At 37.5% G+C, this 13,755-nt stretch overlaps 3 protein-coding genes across 3 annotated transcripts; 1 reads left to right on the forward strand and 2 right to left on the reverse strand.

The window, feature by feature from the left end:
- Positions 1 to 275: 275 nt before the first annotated feature.
- On the reverse strand, positions 276 to 5,421 carry LOC134748654 (small ribosomal subunit protein uS5m-like). The gene is made up of 7 exons (XM_063683449.1): positions 5,179 to 5,421; positions 4,873 to 5,092; positions 4,589 to 4,722; positions 3,407 to 3,501; positions 2,843 to 2,978; positions 2,474 to 2,673; positions 276 to 677 (listed from the first exon to the last, which is right to left on the reverse strand). Exons 1-7 carry the CDS (start codon positions 5,330 to 5,332, stop codon positions 321 to 323), a joined length of 1,296 nt encoding a protein of 431 aa, XP_063539519.1. The 5' UTR covers positions 5,333 to 5,421; the 3' UTR covers positions 276 to 320.
- Positions 5,422 to 5,674: 253 nt separating this feature from the next.
- LOC134748570 (zinc finger protein-like 1) lies at positions 5,675 to 7,963 on the forward strand. The gene is made up of 4 exons (XM_063683361.1): positions 5,675 to 5,915; positions 6,147 to 6,258; positions 6,792 to 6,985; positions 7,732 to 7,963. The coding sequence occupies exons 1-4, from the start codon at positions 5,814 to 5,816 to the stop codon at positions 7,945 to 7,947; spliced, it is 624 nt and encodes a 207-aa protein (XP_063539431.1). The 5' UTR covers positions 5,675 to 5,813; the 3' UTR covers positions 7,948 to 7,963.
- A 2,276-nt stretch (positions 7,964 to 10,239) lies between these two features.
- On the reverse strand, positions 10,240 to 13,519 carry LOC134748526 (small ribosomal subunit protein uS5m-like). Its single transcript, XM_063683318.1, has 7 exons — positions 13,277 to 13,519; positions 12,971 to 13,190; positions 12,687 to 12,820; positions 11,505 to 11,599; positions 10,941 to 11,076; positions 10,553 to 10,771; positions 10,240 to 10,244 (listed from the first exon to the last, which is right to left on the reverse strand). Exons 1-7 carry the CDS (start codon positions 13,428 to 13,430, stop codon positions 10,240 to 10,242), a joined length of 963 nt encoding a protein of 320 aa, XP_063539388.1. The 5' UTR covers positions 13,431 to 13,519.
- Positions 13,520 to 13,755: the final 236 nt, after the last annotated feature.

Below are 13,755 nucleotides of genomic sequence, written 5' to 3' on the forward strand. Positions count from 1 at the left end.
GGTAGTGGCGCCATCTGTTCGTGAATCAAATTTTCTTGATTTTCGAGGCACGTTTTTTCCTTAGACTGTATCCATCTATTACGGAGTTATATCGATCTTTGGTAGTACTATTATTTATTTACTGTCTAACCTAATCCATTTGGGCACATATTGTCCTGAAATTGAATTAGATTAGGCGTTAGTCGTATTTTAGGCGATACTTGGATAAGAATTTACAGTCAACGTTCGCTACTGTTATCATAGCAAGATATATGTGAATAAATAAGAGAACAATGAACTATAAACATTTATTGAACACTAAATTACATTACGGCCTAAAACTAATTTGCTTCCTCAGTCTTTTCTTCCGGATACTTGTCAGTGAGGAAACTCTTTACCTCTCCATATTCTACCTTCAAGTTTTTCCTGATCTTCTCATGATTCCTGAACTTCTCATATTTCTTGAGGAAAATTTGGTAGTGAGGCATGGTCTGGTAAAACCGAGGGAATTTCTTTTTCCTCAATATAAGTTTGTCATTCATGACATACTGGATGAAGTCTAAGGTTTCGTCTTTACGTATTTCCTCTTTGGTCCTCACTTCACTAGGACTTGCTATCACTCTAGGGTAGTATTCATTTTCTTGGCGATACTCAACTAGGTGAAGTTTCTTTTCCTCTGCCAGCTGTTGATGTGTCCTCTGAAAATGAAGTGTATTTTGTTGATATGATAGTTTTGAACTTAGCAGTTGAAGTAATCAATTTAATTTTTGGTTACATTGTTATAAGCCGTAACACACCATGTTTCCATGTTTTTCATGGAAATATGGGACACTTGTCAACACTGGCGCACGTGTGCGACAGTCTGTAAGGTAGGATCGCACCTCTGCATCTGCACCGCATCGCTGCGATAGTGCGGAAGCCCACGCCAGTACTACCTATTCCTAGAACTGCTCCAAGGTCGCGGTGCGGTGCGATGGTGTGTTACGGCCTTATTATTTACTGTACTCATTTTTTGTATATTTATATTTGGCTCAGGGCTGCCAGATCGTATAATTGGATACGAAATCCGTATAATCAAATTGTTTTCGTATCTATCACGTATAGGTGGTCAATCGGTATAATTGGATACGAAAAAATACAAGGATGTCAAACTACTGACAATCAGGGTGCCAATACTGTTAAGGCCCCAGTACATAGTGGTGAAGGATGGGCCATGCCATATACAGGGGGCAATGGTATACAATGGCGGACGACTGGCCGTCAGTTGTCAGCCGTGGCGGGCAATCAGGAAGTTGTCGGTTTTTTTGAAACTTCAAAGGAATAGTACGGGAATCGTGGCGTAGCGTGGCTCCAAAGGGAAAAAGTAATGAAGTTGTACTTTTGGTAGAAAGGAAAGATCCGCATGCGAGGACTTCATTCCCGAAGCTCGGCCTTCGGCCTCGCGTGCTTAGGAAATCGTAAGGCACGCTTCGGGCCTTCGGTCCTACGCGGAGCTCGGCCTTCGGCCTTCGCTGGGTTTCGAAGCTTAGCATCGGGACTTCGGCCTTCGCTGGGTTTCGAAGCTCAGCATCGGGACTTCGGCCCGCCGCTTCGCTTAATAAAACACTTGGGGAGGGTTGGTTTTGCTTTGGGTGGTAAGCGGGAAGTTGGAGCTTAAACACGACCCAATAATAGTAAAAGTGTCTTGACAAGCTCAGCTATAGTTTGTCAAAGGACTGTCTCATTTCAAACATAGACAGGGAGAATCATACTATCTTTGTCTTACACTAGTACTAGCTGCACCCAAAAGAAAAGGCTGAGTATAGTTTTTTTTGTTCTTATTTACTGACAATTTGGTTTGACCAACTATATTGAATGAACAAAAATCGTAATAATTTAATGGAACGGCAACTATATTCTGTCCCTGTAATCGTCCCATAGAAAATTTGAATTTCGCTCCTTTTTCTATCAAAAGTTGTTTGACCGGCTATACCTACTTAAATACGCGTCAGTTGTAAAAATATTGATTTAAAATTAGCCCATTTTTTTAGAATTAGTGTACTCGTATAATGCAATCGAATTTCGTATAGTTGAAAGCACTGGATCGTATAATCAAAATTTATGTACTGGCAGCCCTGAATTTTGGCTCTAAAAAGAAGGCTGGGGTTCCACCTTCGGAGTATTTACTCTGGACAGCAACATTGTCTATATTGGAGAGGTAATTGAATCTTTTTTCCTATTTAGTACTCTGGCAAGCCAACTTTGTCAGTAGAAAAAGGCGCGAAATTCTCTAATGACAAAGCTGAATTGCCAAAGTATAGTTAATAATGTCCTGCAAATCTATTCCCAGTCCACTATAACTTGGATCTTTTTAAATCGAGAGTGAATAGACATTTTTTAGGTAAGCATGATCCACCCTAGACTGCATCGGCACTTACCATCAGGTGAGATTGCGGTCAAATGCTTGCCTTTTTTTAATAAAAAAATAGTGGTAACTAATAAAACCAAAGCAAACCTGTTGAAGTAGTCCAATAAAGAAAGCCTTTACAATGTGTTGTAAGTTTTTAGAGCCTTCAACCTTTGCTCGGATGTCTTTGATGCCAATAGCCTCACAGATCTCCTTGATGGCTCTGTGGCAACTAAGTCCGTAGCCTTCATTTTTCTTCTGTACAAATATTTTTGTCCTACCAAATGCTGTGTAGAAATCGTGGAAAACTGAAATAGAAAAATATATACAAGTTTTTTCATGCTTTTTTTTCAGTTATTTAATTTAATTTGTCATTAAAATACTGAACCAAATAATATTTAAAAAATCAAACAAAAAATATGTATTAAGTTCGTAAAAAAATAAATAAATAGTTATATTATTGCAATGAAATCTCACTTGTGTGTCCATTGTAAATTTCAAAATGCATTAATTTCTGTCCAGCTCGATTCCTGGCTTTCCTCATGGCGGCAGATGCCTCTTTTGATCGTCCAAAACCAAATCCAGCCAGTCCTTGTTTGTTACCAGTTACCACCTAAATGATAAAGAGTTTTTAATAATACAATCAGTTAAAAGAAAAACTAGAATTATGGTGCAGTCACACTATGTTGTTCAGTGCCTGACAACCTTATACTTTGCATTTGGCAACTGAAATAAAAAAATAAAATAAAATTCATTTATTTCGGACAATTCGGAATCCATATATCACAATTTACATAACAAATATAAAATATTAAAATGAAAATTAGAATTAAAATACAATTAAAAAAATTAGAATTAAAATTATAGCATTGTTAAAATGGTCATTAACCCAGTTTAATGGCACCATAAAGATAAGATAAAGATAGTTTATTATTCAAGTAGGCATATAACAATGCGCTTATGAACGCCAAATAAAGCTACGCCTGCTCTAACCCTACACCTCTGCCTCGAGAAGATTTAAATTTAACAAGTTTTACAGACCATTGCCTGGTAGTTCCTAGTACGGCCAAGACTTCCTTTCATAATAAGTAGTGAGCGAAGCTGGAGCACTTTGGTGTCAAAACCAACAAATTCATCTGGAATAAATATTATAACATTAGAGCCGTAATTTCAAAATAATTTGCAATCTTAAAAAAAATACAGCTTTGATATCAAGAATGAATCAATCAATCTTTTAAATAAATCGTATGTGTATGTAATTGTGTAACATCTATACTCTTCTCATCTTTTTCAGTAAATTAAAGGTGAAAATTGAAGACTAAGTTAGTTTAATTCTTAAATTTTGTTTTACGTTTATTAATAGTACTCTTAAGACATACATTTATACTCCGTTCCAGATAGTTATTAGACAGAAAGCAAAAAATGTTTTTTTATAATTCAAAAGTAACAAACACTTCTCAATTATTAGCTTCAGACTTATACTGTTTTTTTTTTAGATTAGAATTTATCTAACCTCATCAAAAGTAGTGGTAATTAACTTTTTCTTCCGAAATGCTAGCGTTCCTATGATATCTAATATTGTGGTACAATAATAATATGTAAATGACACTATAATTCAGTCCATAGTTACTCAGATTTCATTTTGAAGGAAATAAGTTACCACTACTTTTGATATTATAAAATTTCTGAAGATGAAAATATTTCCACCAAATTTATTCACTAATAATTTTATGCAACTTACACATAATAATTTATAAATAATACAATATTCTAATTGTAGCAGGGGTAGGAAACTAATACGTTCTAGCTTTTTCGGCTTCGTTCGGCTCAGCATTTGGCACAACTTTTGCGTGTATGACAACAGATAAGATAATACCCTGAATGTTGACAACTCTAAATAGCCGAAAAGGATAGTACCATACATAAAAAAGGGACAGGATGATTCGTCCCTGAATTGCTGTCAAACTTTGGTTTTGTAGGAAGTTTCCTATTTGTACAGTGGTATTATTACTTATTCTATGATTGTAGTTTACAATATATAGAGAAAGTTACCGCATAAAACACCTAAAGAGGCAGAGGTCAACAATGACAACAATGCTTGATGCCAGGTGTCATTTCTGTCACTGTCTACAATTTATTACAGGTTTAGAATATATGATATAATGATCTTTTATCTGGAATGAAGTATAGATTATTGACTGATAAAATGATGTTAAAACATACCTTCTCCAATTGGGTCCGGAGGTCCAATACTTCTGCCTGGCATGCGGGTGCCGGACCAACCTCTCTCAATAGGGCTAAGCTTTAGGCGGCGGAACTTAGTCATAGAGTCCCGAAGCTTAATGAGTTTATCCATCCTGAATATGAAACAATTTTTAATGTGGTAAAATAACATTTTGAAAAAAAATATGTGAAAAACCATGACATGGTGATTGGATTTTAACACAAAGCATTCATTCAGTTGTTAGACAATTCAAGGCTAACTTTAAAGATTTCCTTTCCTTTACCTTTCTGGGTCATCTGGCAGGCGTTGCTGTTTCAGAAGCTCTCTGCCGCGAATGACAGGGGCAGACAGACCAGGCCACAACATGTTGATCTTGCCCACACCAATCATCTGACCGCGGTTGAGATCACGAATCCTGATACGCCCCGTGCCCTTACCACGACCCTTTTTGGCACCAGGGTTACTTACTGAAGTTACTGACTTCCATAATTTCTCTGCAGGTACTGTAAGCATAAATCACAACCTGGTAAGTTCCGTTCATGCTAGTTGCTAAACAAAGCAATTTAAGACAAAACTCCGTTTTACTTACATTTGTTGAAGAAATTTACACAAGCAACTGATGTTGTGCCAAGATTCCTTTTGAGGTTAGCAGCGGCATTATTAACTAACAAAGGCGCTGGTTTGTACAGTAAGCTTATTGGCCTATTTAAAATATTTCCCAAACTAAGTAGTCTAGTAGTCATGATTGCAGTTTTACTTCACAATATTATTTATTTTATATAATAAAAGCCATAGCCTGCATATCAGCAGGCTGACGGCTGACAGACACAGAACTGACACTACTGACAGTTCGTTTTGACGTTTTTTTTTGTTTTTGAACTTTTATGGCCTGGATGCGAGTCCTTTAAGCCAATTCGTTTTGACGTATTAAAGGCGTTTTTTTAACCGTAACTTCCATTGGGTTCGGTTTTGGATTTGTGGTACGACGCTATCTTAGCCAAGTCCTAGTGTTGTCTGTGCCAAGATACAATTTATTATATTTTTTTTACATAGAACGCACCTTATTTTGACATTTGTTTTACGTGGCTGCTACTTTCAGCTGAGGTGCAGCTTTTTGTTTCCCTTCAAAAGGATTTTACAGATAACTTTTGTGTGTGTTTAATATTACCAGCTGTACCTTATGAAAATTATCAATATACTCTTTATCAAAGGCCAAAGTAAATCATGGGTCTCTGCAAATGTCCAAAGCGACGAGTTACAAATCAGTTTTGTTTCGAACATAGAGTAAATGTTTGTGAATATTGTATGGTCACGAATCACCCTAAGGTAATTTACTACCTATATTCTTTTAATGATTACTATAGAAGGTAATTTTGTTATTATAATTTGCTACTTATGCAGTTCAGCAGCGTTTCTTATTTAACGAAATCAGTTTAGTAACTGTAGTGTTAGAAATCATTATCTTATTATTCACCGCAAAATTATTAAAGAACCAACGGAAACTTTACATAAAATTCATGTTTTCTTCACTAATTTATAGAATAATTTCCATTTCAGTGTATAATTCAATCATACCTGCAATGGCTACAGGACAGTGACTACAATCCTATCTGTGAAATTTGCACAAATAGCTTAAGTGAGGGAGAGTGTATCCGACTCACTTGTTACCGTAAGTATTTTTTATTATTAGAAAGTAACTTAAACAGTAAACAATAGTTAGAAGTGAATTTGCAGGAAATACAAAAAAACAATACAATTCAAATTTTATTGTTTGATTTTATGGCTTGATTAGACTTTCTTGTTTTTGACTTACTTATTTCTGATTAGACTGAAACAAAAACAAAAAACAAACTAAGTTCTTTCCTTATAAAGAAAATGCTTCGTCATCGCACCTATCTTGCCTCTGTTACTTAAATTTACCTACTAAGTTCCTAATGCCTTCAAAAATTGTCGATTACTACCCCACCTATCTCCATAATGGTTGATCTTGGAGAAAAATTATACATGACAAAAGACACTTATTTTAATATTTGTTACATGATAAAGTAATAAAAAGTTGGTGTTATGTTAAAAAAAGAAATGACACTGAAATTTTCTGTACCAAGAACGGGGCCCCCTTTCCTATACCCCAACCAAAACACTGCCTAATTCTAATTTATAACACTCTTTCTATACCTGTTAATGACAGTGGATTTTGTGCAGATGTATTCCACTGGGCTTGCACCGAGGCCCGATACCGGGCACTCCCTCGAACCACGGCCCCAGCAGGTTACCAATGTCCATCATGTGCTACTCCAGTGTTCCCACCTCAGAATCTTGTGTCCCCGGTAGCTGATGTGCTGAGAGAAAAACTGGCTGGAGTCAACTGGGCCCGAGCGGGGCTTGGTCTACCATTGGTAAGCCGGATTTTGAAAGGATTGGCTGATACTATGTAACTTGACTTATATTGACCGGGATATGGACCGTGATTACCTTTTGTATTGTTCTCGAGCTCCAGATATTTTGACGCAGTTACATGCATCTTGTTCACGAAGATAGCGGGTGGGTGTCAAAGTAGTACCCTCATTCGGGCGCGTCGGCTGCATTCGCTTTCAACGTTACCACCTTTCACATTCACACTCGTTGGTCTGGTCGCGTTCACACTCCTTGGTCTGTCCAACCACACTAATTGACACATGTGAAGTAATTTATGAATGACCCCGTCTTTCATTCCTACTAAGTCTAAATAGATCCAGGATTCTGTAAGTACACCAGAAGGCTTTGAAGGTCCAGCGAGAAAGAAATTTGCAGTGTGAAGCAGCTCAGTCAAACAGTCTGTCAGTGAAGATGTGCCTAGCCCGAGGCAAGGTCACGTGCGGCCGTAATGGCACGGGCGAGGCACGATTTCACAGACCGAAATACTGTGTGGGCCTATTAAAAAGTTTTATTACATTATCCTCGTGAGTCTAAATGTACATTAAAATGTACATATTCGTTGCAATCTAATTTTAACCTAACATGAAACAAATAAAGTAGCATTTCTATTGTTTAATTCGTTCCAATTTACTTATAGAGCAAGGTTCAAACTAAAAATTCGAAAACTTTATATGGTGGGTCTTACGAGGTTAAGATGGCAGTCTAGGTATATCAGTACTATTTACAGCTTTCAGAGGACCAAGACCTAAAAGCCGCAGTCCGACGCAGTCAGTCGCCCGAGTTCTACGCCAGCGCAGACTCCCAGCGCGGCACGCCGGTCGGAGCCAGCGACGATGAGTCTGCACGTAACAATGGCGCCCAACATTCCATAGTACAGATACCTGACGAACACATGTATGACCATACTTCTGTCAAGAGGAGCGACAGTTTACAAGGTCAGTGAGCCTTTATTTTTCAATTTAGGCAGTTCTAACCTACACCAGACCTGCTTGCATGAGTTGTTCTCGCGCAACTCCATACATCTAGCGTGACATCAAATATGGACTCGCGCGCGAGAATGCAACTCATGCTAGCCGGTCAGTGTGGGCATTATTCTGTGCTGCTACGTGAAAAGCCAAAGTATTCCCATTACGCTTGAGGACAATATCACTATATGGAGATATTACAATTAGAGCATTTGAAACAGCGCAGCAAACAATATTTCTGCTAAGGTAACTGTCTGACCGGCGGCGATCAACGAGAAGTAAATAGGCAACGAAGGACAAGTATTTTCACTTTGAAAAAGTACTGCCTGCAGTGTGAATAGACAGCGAACAAAGGCTATCATATGCATTTCTTTTGTTCGGGTTCCGTACCCAAAGGGTAAAAACGGGACCCTATTACTAAAACTCCACTGTCCGTCTGTCTGTCACCAGGCTAGATCTCATGAACCATGATAGCTAGACAGTTGAAATTTTCACAGATGATGTATTTCTGTTGCCGTTCTAACAAATACTAAAAAGTAACGGAACCCTCGGTGAGCGAGTCCGACTCGCACTTCTCCGGTTTTATTAACCCTTCGACCACCAAAGACGTCACCTCACCCGCGCGGCTACAGCCCAATATCGACAATGCATTACGACAAGGTTCACTACGATGCGCCGCACACGATAGACGTGGCTTTCAAAGGGTTGGTATATCTGTGTGTCAAGACTGTCTGCAAGTCATAGAGCCTACAACGCTATCGACGATTAAATATAATTATTGGTTAGAGTATGAATTATCACAAATGATTATTTCGCCTAAACCCTACACCGTTAAACATTGTTTCGTTTGTGCACCGCGGTGGCTACCTCAGCCCTCAACACGCTATAATTGCCTTTTAAACGCGTGATCCTTTTCACTGATGAGAAATGAGGTAGCCATCGCGGCGCACAAAAGAAACAATGCCTTGTAACAGCTTAGGGTCTCTCACCTCTGCATCTGCACCGCATCGCTGCGATAGTGCGGAAGCCCACGCCAGTACTACCTATTCCTAGAACTGCTCCAAGGTCGCGGTGCGGTGCGATGGTGTGTTACGGCCTTATTATTTACTGTACTCATTTTTTGTATATTTATATTTGGCTCAGGGCTGCCAGATCGTATAATTGGATACGAAATCCGTATAATCAAATTGTTTTCGTATCTATCACGTATAGGTGGTCAATCGGTATAATTGGATACGAAAAAATACAAGGATGTCAAACTACTGACAATCAGGGTGCCAATACTGTTAAGGCCCCAGTACATAGTGGTGAAGGATGGGCCATGCCATATACAGGGGGCAATGGTATACAATGGCGGACGACTGGCCGTCAGTTGTCAGCCGTGGCGGGCAATCAGGAAGTTGTCGGTTTTTTTGAAACTTCAAAGGAATAGTACGGGAATCGTGGCGTAGCGTGGCTCCAAAGGGAAAAAGTAATGAAGTTGTACTTTTGGTAGAAAGGAAAGATCCGCATGCGAGGACTTCATTCCCGAAGCTCGGCCTTCGGCCTCGCGTGCTTAGGAAATCGTAAGGCACGCTTCGGGCCTTCGGTCCTACGCGGAGCTCGGCCTTCGGCCTTCGCTGGGTTTCGAAGCTTAGCATCGGGACTTCGGCCTTCGCTGGGTTTCGAAGCTCAGCATCGGGACTTCGGCCCGCCGCTTCGCTTAATAAAACACTTGGGGAGGGTTGGTTTTGCTTTGGGTGGTAAGCGGGAAGTTGGAGCTTAAACACGACCCAATAATAGTAAAAGTGTCTTGACAAGCTCAGCTATAGTTTGTCAAAGGACTGTCTCATTTCAAACATAGACAGGGAGAATCATACTATCTTTGTCTTACACTAGTACTAGCTGCACCCAAAAGAAAAGGCTGAGTATAGTTTTTTTTGTTCTTATTTACTGACAATTTGGTTTGACCAACTATATTGAATGAACAAAAATCGTAATAATTTAATGGAACGGCAACTATATTCTGTCCCTGTAATCGTCCCATAGAAAATTTGAATTTCGCTCCTTTTTCTATCAAAAGTTGTTTGACCGGCTATACCTACTTAAATACGCGTCAGTTGTAAAAATATTGATTTAAAATTAGCCCATTTTTTTAGAATTAGTGTACTCGTATAATGCAATCGAATTTCGTATAGTTGAAAGCACTGGATCGTATAATCAAAATTTATGTACTGGCAGCCCTGAATTTTGGCTCTAAAAAGAAGGCTGGGGTTCCACCTTCGGAGTATTTACTCTGGACAGCAACATTGTCTATATTGGAGAGGTAATTGAATCTTTTTTCCTATTTAGTACTCTGGCAAGCCAACTTTGTCAGTAGAAAAAGGCGCGAAATTCTCTAATGACAAAGCTGAATTGCCAAAGTATAGTTAATAATGTCCTGCAAATCTATTCCCAGTCCACTATAACTTGGATCTTTTTAAATCGAGAGTGAATAGACATTTTTTAGGTAAGCATGATCCACCCTAGACTGCATCGGCACTTACCATCAGGTGAGATTGCGGTCAAATGCTTGCCTTTTTTTAATAAAAAAATAGTGGTAACTAATAAAACCAAAGCAAACCTGTTGAAGTAGTCCAATAAAGAAAGCCTTTACAATGTGTTGTAAGTTTTTAGAGCCTTCAACCTTTGCTCGGATGTCTTTGATGCCAATAGCCTCACAGATCTCCTTGATGGCTCTGTGGCAACTAAGTCCGTAGCCTTCATTTTTCTTCTGTACAAATATTTTTGTCCTACCAAATGCTGTGTAGAAATCGTGGAAAACTGAAATAGAAAAATATATACAAGTTTTTTCATGCTTTTTTTTCAGTTATTTAATTTAATTTGTCATTAAAATACTGAACCAAATAATATTTAAAAAATCAAACAAAAAATATGTATTAAGTTCGTAAAAAAATAAATAAATAGTTATATTATTGCAATGAAATCTCACTTGTGTGTCCATTGTAAATTTCAAAATGCATTAATTTCTGTCCAGCTCGATTCCTGGCTTTCCTCATGGCGGCAGATGCCTCTTTTGATCGTCCAAAACCAAATCCAGCCAGTCCTTGTTTGTTACCAGTTACCACCTAAATGATAAAGAGTTTTTAATAATACAATCAGTTAAAAGAAAAACTAGAATTATGGTGCAGTCACACTATGTTGTTCAGTGCCTGACAACCTTATACTTTGCATTTGGCAACTGAAATAAAAAAATAAAATAAAATTCATTTATTTCGGACAATTCGGAATCCATATATCACAATTTACATAACAAATATAAAATATTAAAATGAAAATTAGAATTAAAATACAATTAAAAAAATTAGAATTAAAATTATAGCATTGTTAAAATGGTCATTAACCCAGTTTAATGGCACCATAAAGATAAGATAAAGATAGTTTATTATTCAAGTAGGCATATAACAATGCGCTTATGAACGCCAAATAAAGCTACGCCTGCTCTAACCCTACACCTCTGCCTCGAGAAGATTTAAATTTAACAAGTTTTACAGACCATTGCCTGGTAGTTCCTAGTACGGCCAAGACTTCCTTTCATAATAAGTAGTGAGCGAAGCTGGAGCACTTTGGTGTCAAAACCAACAAATTCATCTGGAATAAATATTATAACATTAGAGCCGTAATTTCAAAATAATTTGCAATCTTAAAAAAAATACAGCTTTGATATCAAGAATGAATCAATCAATCTTTTAAATAAATCGTATGTGTATGTAATTGTGTAACATCTATACTCTTCTCATCTTTTTCAGTAAATTAAAGGTGAAAATTGAAGACTAAGTTAGTTTAATTCTTAAATTTTGTTTTACGTTTATTAATAGTACTCTTAAGACATACATTTATACTCCGTTCCAGATAGTTATTAGACAGAAAGCAAAAAATGTTTTTTTATAATTCAAAAGTAACAAACACTTCTCAATTATTAGCTTCAGACTTATACTGTTTTTTTTTTAGATTAGAATTTATCTAACCTCATCAAAAGTAGTGGTAATTAACTTTTTCTTCCGAAATGCTAGCGTTCCTATGATATCTAATATTGTGGTACAATAATAATATGTAAATGACACTATAATTCAGTCCATAGTTACTCAGATTTCATTTTGAAGGAAATAAGTTACCACTACTTTTGATATTATAAAATTTCTGAAGATGAAAATATTTCCACCAAATTTATTCACTAATAATTTTATGCAACTTACACATAATAATTTATAAATAATACAATATTCTAATTGTAGCAGGGGTAGGAAACTAATACGTTCTAGCTTTTTCGGCTTCGTTCGGCTCAGCATTTGGCACAACTTTTGCGTGTATGACAACAGATAAGATAATACCCTGAATGTTGACAACTCTAAATAGCCGAAAAGGATAGTACCATACATAAAAAAGGGACAGGATGATTCGTCCCTGAATTGCTGTCAAACTTTGGTTTTGTAGGAAGTTTCCTATTTGTACAGTGGTATTATTACTTATTCTATGATTGTAGTTTACAATATATAGAGAAAGTTACCGCATAAAACACCTAAAGAGGCAGAGGTCAACAATGACAACAATGCTTGATGCCAGGTGTCATTTCTGTCACTGTCTACAATTTATTACAGGTTTAGAATATATGATATAATGATCTTTTATCTGGAATGAAGTATAGATTATTGACTGATAAAATGATGTTAAAACATACCTTCTCCAATTGGGTCCGGAGGTCCAATACTTCTGCCTGGCATGCGGGTGCCGGACCAACCTCTCTCAATAGGGCTAAGCTTTAGGCGGCGGAACTTAGTCATAGAGTCCCGAAGCTTAATGAGTTTATCCATCCTGAATATGAAACAATTTTTAATGTGGTAAAATAACATTTTGAAAAAAAATATGTGAAAAACCATGACATGGTGATTGGATTTTAACACAAAGCATTCATTCAGTTGTTAGACAATTCAAGGCTAACTTTAAAGATTTCCTTTCCTTTACCTTTCTGGGTCATCTGGCAGGCGTTGCTGTTTCAGAAGCTCTCTGCCGCGAATGACAGGGGCAGACAGACCAGGCCACAACATGTTGATCTTGCCCACACCAATCATCTGACCGCGGTTGAGATCACGAATCCTGATACGCCCCGTGCCCTTACCACGACCCTTTTTGGCACCAGGGTTACTTACTGAAGTTACTGACTTCCATAATTTCTCTGCAGGTACTGTAAGCATAAATCACAACCTGGTAAGTTCCGTTCATGCTAGTTGCTAAACAAAGCAATTTAAGACAAAACTCCGTTTTACTTACATTTGTTGAAGAAATTTACACAAGCAACTGATGTTGTGCCAAGATTCCTTTTGAGGTTAGCAGCGGCATTATTAACTAACAAAGGCGCTGGTTTGTACAGTAAGCTTATTGGCCTATTTAAAATATTTCCCAAACTAAGTAGTCTAGTAGTCATGATTGCAGTTTTACTTCACAATATTATTTATTTTATATAATAAAAGCCATAGCCTGCATATCAGCAGGCTGACGGCTGACAGACACAGAACTGACACTACTGACAGTTCGTTTTGACGTTTTTTTTTGTTTTTGAACTTTTATGGCCTGGATGCGAGTCCTTTAAGCCAATTCGTTTTGACGTATTAAAGGCGTTTTTTTAACCGTAACTTCCATTGGGTTCGGTTTTGGATTTGTGGTACGACGCTATCTTAGCCAAGTCCTAGTGTTGTCTGTGCCAAGATACAATTTATTATATTTTTTTTACATAGAACGCACCTTATTTT

This window comes from Cydia strobilella, chromosome 16, assembly GCF_947568885.1.
Source record: "Cydia strobilella chromosome 16, ilCydStro3.1, whole genome shotgun sequence".
NCBI lineage: Eukaryota > Metazoa > Arthropoda > Insecta > Lepidoptera > Tortricidae > Cydia > Cydia strobilella.